Raw genomic sequence first — 10755 nt, 5'->3', positions numbered from 1 at the left:
AAATACAGAGCAAAATTTAACGAGCGATGTATTGTTATTCTCTCGTAATCGTATATTCTTATAATTGACAATTAATATCGATTATTAATTTACAATAATTTTAATGAAATATAACATTACGATCTAATTTACAAAAATTTTCAGTCGAACACGCGAGAATCATTGTAACGAAAAATACGAAATCTTGTGAATAATTTTATTGATATGAAAAATTTTATTAGTAAAATTAAAATTTAATGTATCACTATGTGAGAAGAGTGTAGTATAGCATTCTTACCCGGTAGTTGAATTACGCCTATACGAGTATACAAATTACAGAGTCGAAACATTGATTAGTTTCCCCCTGGATATATATTAACAGTTAATAGGTAATTTGTTTAAAATGTGTAAGTATATTTTAGTCGTTAACAACATTCCACGATTAGTAATTATACAAATTAAAAATATGTAAACGTATAATACAAACAAATAATATTTGTAATTGGTTAATTAATAAAAATTTGTTTATATTAAATGTATGTTTTATTTTAGCTTTTTCTCCAATATTTATGTAAGTAACAATGAAAATGACTTATAGACTATCCATACTGATTATGATAATAATAGCTATAATAATATGATAATAAAATAATAATTATATTTCTTGCACAGCTATACCCACTGCCTTTAATAATGATACTTACAATAAAAAGTATTCTTTTTGTATACATACATCTTTTGCTCAAATGATTTCGAGTGTATTATGATTGATCAATAAATCAGATGGTTCGCGCCCAACAACTATTTGATGTACTTTTGTCGTGCAAATTATGTTAATACAAACAATTTTTTCAATTACGATCAACACAAAGAAAAAGATTGCAAAGTTGCTTCACAAAAATAATCCATTTAGTCGATAAAACAAGTTAAATACTATACAAAATAAGTTACGCTAACTTATTATAATTATATAATAAAAGTAATAGTTGGCTGTAGAAATGCTTCTTTTCCGCGAAACACCGAAGTTTAAATGCATAAATTTAATCATCAATCGTATACCATGATAACTTTAACTGTACGATATGCAAATTGATATACAATATTCCCTGTGAGGCTATCACAAAGTTATTCTTACCACTTCTTTCTGTTTCTCACTCAGTCTCTTATATTTGACTTTTGTTTCCAATGTATAAAAAGTCAAGCGAACCAAGGAGATATAACAGTTATCAAATTTTATACGCTCTACTCTTAGGTTGTCTCAACAAAGTTCTAAACTTGTGACAATCTGAAAGTGAATATTGTATATGATAATATAACGGTTCATTGAAATCCAATTTATCTTTTAACTTTCAGAAATATAAGTCTTTCTTTCAGATTGATTGTAGTCGGTGAAAGTAATTAAACATTTGCCTTCTGTGCGAGTAAACACTAACTAATCCACATGTAGATATAAACGTAGAACTTTACATTTATCTCATATAACATATCATTTAATTCAAATGTTATATAAATCTAATGGTTTAACAATACATTCTCTTTCTGTGTCTCGATCGTGTAGAACAAATGGAATAAATAGATTCGCTTCATAATTGCACGACATTCTTGTTCCTTCTTGTGCACGGTAAACTGGTTGTATTTACAGCCCTGCTTTGTGAATTACTTGTTACCTTTCACATTACGTATTTTTCTTGTTATATTCCTCATTGAAGAAAATTAACTTCAGCCGAAAACTCGATTGCCTTCTGTCTGGCGAATCCAGTTCGCGCTTTCAAAAATATATTTTTATATTTATATATATATATATATATGTACGTATATATAAACTTCTTTATTTATTTCTAACTTGCGTCATGGAACTGGATTAGCGACAAAAACATTTTGAATTAAACGAGTATATAAACTCGTCTTTTCTTACACGTACGCTATAACGTGTACGCAAAAAAGAAACATCGTATGTACGAACATCGTTCGTCAGTCAGCTCAGTGCGTTTTGCAGAATAATTATAATCGTACATTAATCTGGCCTACGACTTCCTTAAGAAGCTGATGGTGTACAAACTTTGAAATGCGACGGCTCGTCGGTAAAAGTATCTTTATTTGAAGATACAGAAAGATCTCATTTTTTTTTTTTTTTGCAACACCACTACTAGGCAACGATAACCACCATCAACGAATTTTTCTTTACAAGATACCAATTTGACTATGGGATTATAAAATTCAATCAGCAAGAACACTTTGTCTTGCACGACCTCTAGCCTGTTGATGATTAAATCGAAAGTACCGCCCAGGTTGATTCGGGGCGGTATGCTGCTGCTAATGCGACTGTTGCTGCTGTTGTTGTTGCTGCTGCTGTTGCTGCTGTTGTTGTTGTTGCTGCTGCTGCTGCTGCTGTTGTTGTTGTTGATGATGAAGTATAGCCATTGCTCCAGTTTCTGCTGCAGTTGGAAGAACAACTGTAGACTGTTCGCTAACGGCTATCTGATGAATCTGTGCCTGAGATCCTTGGCCTACTTGTATCTGTATCTGTTGTAATTCGGATACTGATGATTGTTGCTGTAGTTGGTCTGCCTGTTGTTGCAATTGCTCTGCTTGTTGTTGTTGTTGTTGATCTGTCTGCTGTTGTGGATTTTGGGAAGCATCAGCTGTGATCAATCCCGGATCCTCCTTAATGCGCTTAGCCAAATGGGATCTCGCATGTTTTCTCAAATGATCTTTGCGGTAGAATGCTTTACCACATTCGGTACAAACCTCTGTCTTATGCCCAGAATGAATAACAAAGTGAAGGTTCAAGTGTTCTTTTCGTTTGAAACCCTTCATGCAAACTGAACAGATAAAGGGTCTGTCTGGATTGTGACCCAACTTATGTCGTTCTAAATGTTCTTTACGTTTCAAACCTGCACCACAAATGTCACAGATGAACCTCCTTTCAATTTTGTGTCCAATAAGATGTTGTTCCAAGAGTTCTTTTTCAGGGTAAGCCATGTTGCATTGAGGACAGCAAAACAATGTTGTACCATCAAGAGCAGTAACTATGCTTACTTGTCCTGGTTTTGGCTTTTTTGGTTTCGGAGGTTTTTTCTTATATTTCTTTTTTCTTTTTGGTTTAGCTCCAGGATCTTGCTCATCGACAACATCAGGAATGATTGACGTTTCTCCACCAGCGACAGTAATTTGCACCGCGTGTTCTCCTGAGGCTGTTCCAGATGCATCCAAACCATCAACACCTAAAGGGCTCGATTCAATAGTGGCTTCTCTCTTTATTGTCTCTGCCGAAAATTTTAAGAAATGTTGTAAACTAATAGGCAAGGTACTAGCAGGCAACCTGGATAAATAATCCGCGACAGTCGATCCTGGAGTTGCAAGGCTTTGCCAACTAGCGGGCATAGAAGTAATAAATTCTTCTCCGCTTTGATTTCCCTGATTTTTAATGCTACCCCTCTTTATGAGAGCAACTGGTGTTGTACCTTCTTTTACGTCTTCTTTCGATTCGTCCATACCCTCGCGTAAGATCAAATCTTGCGGAATCTGTGCGACCACAGTTAAACCTTCGGGTGCACCTGGAAGCTGCACAGTTTGCTGTATAGTTTGCTGGGATGTAGTAGTAACTGCCGTGGATGTACTTTGAGTCGTCTGATCAGATCTAAAATAAAAAAAATAATTTATTAACGTCGAAGGAAAACTAAGCGTTAATAGAACAGGATAAATCAGAATATAAAAGCTTATTATAATTTATGCAAAATGGGTCTTACGTTTGCGTTGTTGCCACAGTGTTTTGTGGCTGCACTTGAATCTGTACTCCATCTGCGCCTTGCTGACTATATGCAACGGTAAGGACTGTTGCTGCACCTTGGGGGAATTGTCCCAGCGAAATTGGAGCCAAATGATATTTTGGTTGATCACCGCTGTTCCCGCTCTGCGATACACTGGGATTGACCACCTGGATTTGGACGGTTTGTTGCTGCTGTGTGCCATCTTTTCCAGGTACAGTGATGGGCAATGTGATGATCTGCTGTTGCTGATTATTACCCCCTTGAGCTACGGAGAAACCGTTCGGATCGACCGGCCTCAGATAATGAACACCGCCTTCGCCTCCAGATAAAACGCCAACTACTTGACCTCCAGTCGGCAGGTTTTGGGCAAATTTAGCGGTTGCAAACTGATGAACCGTGCCCGTCGGTAGCGAGCCTGTTGTGAACCCGGGAAAAGGCGTGAAATTCATTTTCCACGATAATTAAATCTGAAAATCAAAGAAAAAGAAAGATCCGTAAAATGTATTCCAATATATGTAGAATTTTTTTGATTAACAAGCAATAATTTTTTAGAAACTCAAAAAAATGTTTAAAAATAAATATATTGCTATTTGGACAAAAAAATTGTCACCCTTAATGAGTAAATTGAAAAGCAAATAATATAAAATAATAATAATTATTATAGGATAAATTTTATTTTATGTGTTTTTCACGTATCAGTTAATTTCCAAACACAAAATTATGTTAAAATTATCAAATTGATCTCAAACAGATTATGTTCGCGATTTTCATGAAAAAAAAAAAAAATAATAAAAGTAGGGTATTGAATAGTGATAGACACATGTATGATAGTAGATAGACACATGTACATACATATTACACAATTGCACTCACTTTGACGCATGAGTGCTGCTAACGAAGTGCATCGACCTTCTTAACTTCGAACAGTTTCAATATAGATTCCGTGTTTCATAGAATTCACAGATAATTTCTAATCCTTTAATCTATCTTCAGTGAACATGTTCCGAAGTAAAGTAAGTTCATGGTGTTTATACACGATCATGTTGCTAAATACGAAAAACAAATTGCAAATCAATATCACATATACGTTTATATGTTATATGTGTAAAAACAAAATTTGAAGATACAATGACGCACTGTACAATAGTTTATGTAAAAATTCAATTTCCATGTGTTTTTTCTGCTTTAATCGTGAATCGAATATTACGCGTAAAACGACAAAAAAAACTTTGATTATATTCTACATTAATTTAGCAGTGTCAATATATCCTACATGTTGGTAAAAAACTCATGTATAATTGCTATGTGAATCGACATGTCCGACATGTCCCGAAAGACGAATACGCATCTTAAAACAGAATCTACAACATAGGTACATAGTTCTCTCTGTGTCGACTGCTACCATATATCATAACAAATACGTGAAGATCAAGGTTGGCCTCGGCGGCGCATCAGCCTTCTATTTACTCTAAAGATACAATACTGGTACTTCAACTAGCACTTTTCCCCACCACCCTTATTCATCTCGTTCCTGAAACGGTTCATTCTGTATACCAGTAAAGAGCTTATTCACGAAAGTGGTGAAGTTAAAGCTCGAGCCATCGTCTTGCCATCTCTGCCGTCGAAGTCTTAGCTTCAGACTTCTTGACCATGTGTTGGTATGTGGGGGTGGGGGTGAGGGATCCCCCACTTCACCCCCTCCCCCACCTCAAAGGGATCCGGGAGCAGGGAGGATAGTCGTCGAAGTGGCCCAGGATTGCACCCCACTCCACCATGATGGTGTCCCCACGGGGGTAGGGGGTAGGAGCTCGACGAGGGTAGGGGGAACCCATAGGTGGGAAAACGGGAACCCACCGCGAAATAGACCCCGAGACTCGTTCTCTTTCTCTCGCACTAACACACGAAATACCGCGAGAATAGGACGGGAAGGAACGATACCTCGGTGTGTAGGTGCGTAAGCGTGTGCCATAAGCTTGAAAGGGTAGGGGCATGTCAAGAAAGAAGGGAGACGAACCTCGACATACTCGGAACTCCCCGGGGAGGGGAACGCGAAATATCGGGAGAGAACATACGAAGCAGACATCGTGGCAGACGAAGTGGGACACACCGATGACTCTCGCCCTTGATCTACCCGTGGTAGGGAAGGAACAGAAAACGAGGGAGAGAGAATGAAAGAGAGAGGTTAGGTTACCCGTGCACCTCTCCTCCTTTCGACGCACCGAGGAGGGTGCCGTGTCGAATGGACGATTACTCCGCGCCAGCAAGTCGTTGCGGGTGGTTGCACGACTTAATAGAAAAAAAACTACCGGAACACGACACGCATAAACGAACGCACAGCGGTTGCGTTTTTCGACTTTCGCGGAATGGCGTGTGCGACTGACCGGTCAGCCTCGCCGACGTACCGTTGCTGGACGCTTTTGCAAGACGCGCATGTCGTAATGGCGCCGATTCTCTTAAGGTTCAACACGTCTCTCTCACTCTTTGTCACACATATTCTCTATATGATTCTCTCTCTCAGGCGTATACGCATCGAAGAGAGCATGCTGAGCATTCACAGTTTCTAGAGGAATTCTATCTAGATGTCTCGCATAACTGTACACTGCTTGCTGTGATATCGAGAGAGAGAGAGAGAGAGAGAGAGAGAGAGAGAGAGAGAGAGAGAGAGAGAGAGAGAGAGAGAGAGAGAGAGAGAGAGAGAGAGAGAGAATGGGGGGGGCAGCGTACGTAGAACGGAATAGCTCTGGGGCATTGTGCAATCACATATATTTTTTACACGCACCCAGAATAAAAAACGCGCAATGAGATAAGATAAAATTGAATGTGGAAATATTGTAAACGATATTATGAGCGGAGCCATACATAAATTGATGCAGACTTAAGACAATGACATTGCAGTTTGTGTAAACCTTAAAGGCGAGTATACAAGACAGGTAGAGGCGGTTGAACAAGGTTACCACATCAGCATGTTCGGTAATGCATCGGCCATGATGGGAATCGAGTATGATGACGCGAGAAAATAGCACAAGTCCGCGAAGCCGATGCTTTGTTCTCTCGACTATTATTCCCTCTCTCCCTTTTGCCCTGTGTCCCTCCCTCCCTTCCTTCAGTGCTCTTTCGATCGCGCATCGGGAGACGTTACGTGGAGAGGAAGTAGGAAAAAGATCGGGCGAGTTGGCAGAGGCGAGAGCAGGGCAGAGGCGAAACGGAGGACAGAGTAGAGCCAACAGAAGCACAGGCAGGGCTGTTGTTTACACCCCCACCTCGACGGGTTAGAGGCAGCGAGATGCCACGGAGGGGCCTCCGAGACCTCGGCGAGCACCCACCACCACGCAATTTCCAACCCCACCAGCCTCTCAACCACTGTCCGCACCTCCAACCACCCCACCAAAGCCAGCCCGAGCCAAGCCGTGAGCCACGACGAGGGCCCCGCGACGATTTTAGTGTCTTGGGGTGGGTGCTCTGTGGCCACTGTTTCGCGGTTTCTCGTGTGCACGTTTCGCATTAGGAGTAAAGCGCGTAAGAGATCGCGAGGCGGTACCGTCCGCGGAATCCTTCAGGCTGGACTAGTTACACGTCCGGATAATAGGTTAACGCGAGTTCCCTACGCACAAGACAATCATCCACGAGGCAATGCGTGTCCTACTTACCCACGAGCAGCTGTGACTCCCTTGTGCACTCCTTTCAACGTACTGCTACTACTGGTCGCTGCGTCGAAACACCTTCGCGTAGTACAGAGACCGTCCGCCTGGCTGGCTCGCCTGCGTCGTTCTCAATCTTCACCGCGGCGGCAGCAACTTTCTCATTTTTACGTACACGTTCGTCGTGCCACGGCTTTTCTAGCTAGCCGCGGCTACTGTTTACGGCGCACACGTCATACAAGACGTACGTCCGAATGAACGTGCCTCTAGCAATCGACGAGTCGTGACTCGTGATAAAGTCGCGCACTACTAGCAGCTTTTCTGCGGTAACGGCGATCCACGACGCGCACTCATTTCCGGGTTTACGACAGTCGAGTTCGATCGAGTATGGCCCCGGTCGGTAGGTAAGCGTGGGTCTTGGGCCGGCCAACGGGGAATGAATTCGAGCTAACGGTACATAGCCACCGACGGTGGTCACACGTTAACTCGAAGCGCCGCGATGCCAGGCCACTCTCCTGAAAACCACGAGCTGTGAAAGTAGACACCCTCCTTCCTACGGATCCCAGCTTTATCTTGAATGACCTCGTCTCACAGCCTTCGTCGAATGCATTCTTGTTTTCCAATTAGTAGATAAAAATATGTTAAACCGCGAAAACTTACGCCGCTATTAATATTCTATCGGAGAAATATCAACTATGGCGGCGGTTACGCGCGGAGTATATTGTGGAGCGAGGGGAAAGCGGCGCGTGCGCGCTTGTCGATTAAACAATCAATTCTTATGGTATCGTTCTATTTACAGGTACAACAGAAACCTTTGTAGTTTTACGAGAGTCGCGAACTTTCGGGAAAAAATTTATAACAGCGCAAAAAACACCTGTCCGTTGCTCTATCCTATTCCCAGTCACTCAGTTTCCTCTACCACTACAGAGCGACACTACCTCCGTGCGCACCTAGCGGAGACTGAAGTGAGGTTAGGTCGAGAATCGATACTTCGAGAGTACCTCGATAGGCGCCATGTTTTGGTGCTATTACGCGCTTTATATGAAACGTTTAATATGCACTGATGATGTGGTCATATTTCTTTGACTTTTCATTCTTTTTTACAATGTACTTACGTTGGTTAAGTTACATTATTGTAATATAACACAAAGACAACATAAATAGATAAAATAAATTTAATGTATTTTCTTTATTTTGCAGCCTCTGTTATTGTAAATATCAATCATTCCATACTTATGCAATCACAAAATACTTTGTAATGTAGTACATGCTTATAATAAAAATATAATCAAACAACGACGAAACGCTTAGAAACAGTAATTTAATATAACAATTGTATATTGTTATAATAATGTAATATAAATTACCAATAATCATTAAAGTTATAAATGTAATGATACTTATACAAATTTTAATTCCATGCCATTCTAACCAAACACATGTACAAAGTAAGATTTTAAATAGATATTTTTCATGTTTCCATACACTTGTAAACTACATATTATTATTGAAATAATAAATAACTGCATTGTTGTTATTACTCAAAATTTTCTGGATATTGTACATTTCAAGATTTAAAATGATTTAACATTAATAACAATGTATCGATAAGGAATGAAAAAATGCTGTATAATTAGTAATTATAATCTGAAAACAGGGATATCAAAACGAGTCAGGTGTTCTTTGTATACGTTCCATATATAAAGAGAATAGTAACTTATTACTTTCATAGTAAAAAGGATTTTCAGTAGCATCAAGACCAGGTTTATATTCAGCTGTATAGCTGCTTTGGCTAGAACTACATCCATCGTACAGTGGTGATCCTTGAGACAGGTCCGAGTAATTTGGTGACGGTAAAAAATTCCTATTGCTCCAATCTGTATCCATATTTTCTGTCACATTTTCTTGAATACCTGATAAGCTATTAATATGAAGATTGTTGATTCTTTTACTTAATGGCATAAATTCACTTGATTCCTCTTCTGCATTGCGCCCTCTTTTTCTAAATATTACGAACAAACGTAAATACAGTAAAGATAAATACGACCACTTGTACACTAAATAAATCAGTTATGTCACTTCACATATAAACAAAAACTAACCTGATATTTCGAGTCATCTTTAAATTAACCTGACCTTCCAATAGGAAATTTTAATATATATAATTTTTTAACCACTGCATATTTTGATATTGTTAACTTTTTTTTACAAGTAATAATGTTGCACACCATAGAGTTTACAAAATATGCGTTTGTCAAGAAAACAAAGTTCGATTAGGCGAATTGGCAATATATACTCCGGTATTCTCACCCAACAATAGTTCCATCTTCAACTGTTAGAGAGCGTCAGCAACACGTTTTGAACCAAATGCAACTGTGTTTGTATTTATTCGTGATCACAACAGATATTAAGGAAAATAACAAGAGAATGAACATTAAAATAGTTAAAGTATTACATGATATAAATACCCAACAAATATATTATATAAAATATATTATCGATATAATTAATCATCGTTTAACGATGAAAAAGGAAAATCTTCTGTACTTCTTAATCCATGGCTAGAATAATATAGCAATACCATAATCATCGTGTCTAATTTACAAACATTAAGACAGTGTAAAAACATAGATTACATATTAACTATGATAAACCATAACGTATACCAATTTCCCAGTGAATCAGAGACCATTTTTCATCTAAATGAATCAGAGTACAATCTCATTTTTCAATGAGATGTAGATAGTTGTGATTCATCTATCATATAGGCGAGTTTACATTTCATAGTAAATAATTTCTCGGTACCTTACGAACGTACCTACAACGTCTAAGTTCTATTACTAGTATTTCGTGACTCATAGTATAACAGTCTATCATTCAATTACCGACCGGAAGCAATGTACACAAGTACTCATAGACAGGGTTATAAAATATCCTTGTTAAATTACCATAACCAATCATTTTGTATAATAATGTTGCGTTGTGTATAATTATACAGGTTTTACTAAGTTTCTTTGTTTAGTGAACAAATTTCGTAGTACATTTAACAAGCATATCAGCTTGATTTTTATTCATAATTGTAATAATGAACTTTGATTAATTATATACCATTTTTACAATTTTTTAGTTAGACATTTAAGTTAAAAAATAAACCATTTTTCTTCGTTACTCAGCTAATTTCGAAATCTACTAGTATGTTTATGTATGTATGTATTCCTCTTCTAAATTATATTCACTGTTAAATATATTAACGCAATCGAATAATATTTTATAGAAATTACTACTTTCGAAAGTATAACTTTATAATTTGTTACATATGCTGCATTCCATCATCACAATTTATAATTTAAATATAAATATAACTTATG

At 38.2% G+C, this 10755-nt stretch overlaps 2 protein-coding genes across 6 annotated transcripts; both read right to left on the bottom strand.

Moving 5' to 3' along the window:
- Positions 1-11: 11 nt before the first annotated feature.
- LOC143343397 (uncharacterized) lies at positions 12-8479 on the bottom strand. 5 transcript variants are annotated; one of them, XM_076768302.1, is made up of 4 exons: positions 7397-8479; positions 4602-4795; positions 3729-4216; positions 12-3619 (listed from the first exon to the last, which is right to left on the bottom strand). In XM_076768302.1, the coding sequence occupies exons 3-4, from the start codon at positions 4196-4198 to the stop codon at positions 2293-2295; spliced, it is 1797 nt and encodes a 598-aa protein (XP_076624417.1). In that variant the 5' UTR covers positions 4199-4216; positions 4602-4795; positions 7397-8479; the 3' UTR covers positions 12-2292. The 5 variants fall into 5 exon arrangements, with proteins under 5 accessions (XP_076624417.1, XP_076624390.1, XP_076624399.1 ...); XM_076768275.1 differs by having other exon boundaries at positions 4623-4795; XM_076768284.1 differs by lacking the exon at positions 7397-8479 and adding an exon at positions 5941-6308 and having other exon boundaries at positions 4623-4795.
- A 209-nt stretch (positions 8480-8688) lies between these two features.
- Positions 8689-9733, bottom strand: LOC143343513 (uncharacterized). The gene is made up of 2 exons (XM_076768490.1): positions 9490-9733; positions 8689-9389 (listed from the first exon to the last, which is right to left on the bottom strand). Exons 1-2 carry the CDS (start codon positions 9504-9506, stop codon positions 9050-9052), a joined length of 357 nt encoding a protein of 118 aa, XP_076624605.1. The 5' UTR covers positions 9507-9733; the 3' UTR covers positions 8689-9049.
- Positions 9734-10755: the final 1022 nt, after the last annotated feature.

Source organism: Colletes latitarsis, chromosome 1, assembly GCF_051014445.1.
Source record: "Colletes latitarsis isolate SP2378_abdomen chromosome 1, iyColLati1, whole genome shotgun sequence".
NCBI lineage: Eukaryota > Metazoa > Arthropoda > Insecta > Hymenoptera > Colletidae > Colletes > Colletes latitarsis.
The sequence above is the reverse complement of the archived record's forward strand: the minus strand, read 5'-3'. Positions and strand labels throughout refer to the sequence as shown.

Bases quoted from the DNA above. Each gene is read 5' to 3' on its own strand.
- LOC143343397 (XM_076768302.1), bottom strand. From the start codon at position 4,198: ATGAATTTCACGCCTTTTCCCGGGTTCACAACAGGCTCGCTACCGACG. The intron at 3,620-3,728 runs GTAAGACCCATT...TTTTTATTTTAG, and splicing joins ACTGTGGCAACAACGCAAAC to ATCTGATCAGACGACTCAAA.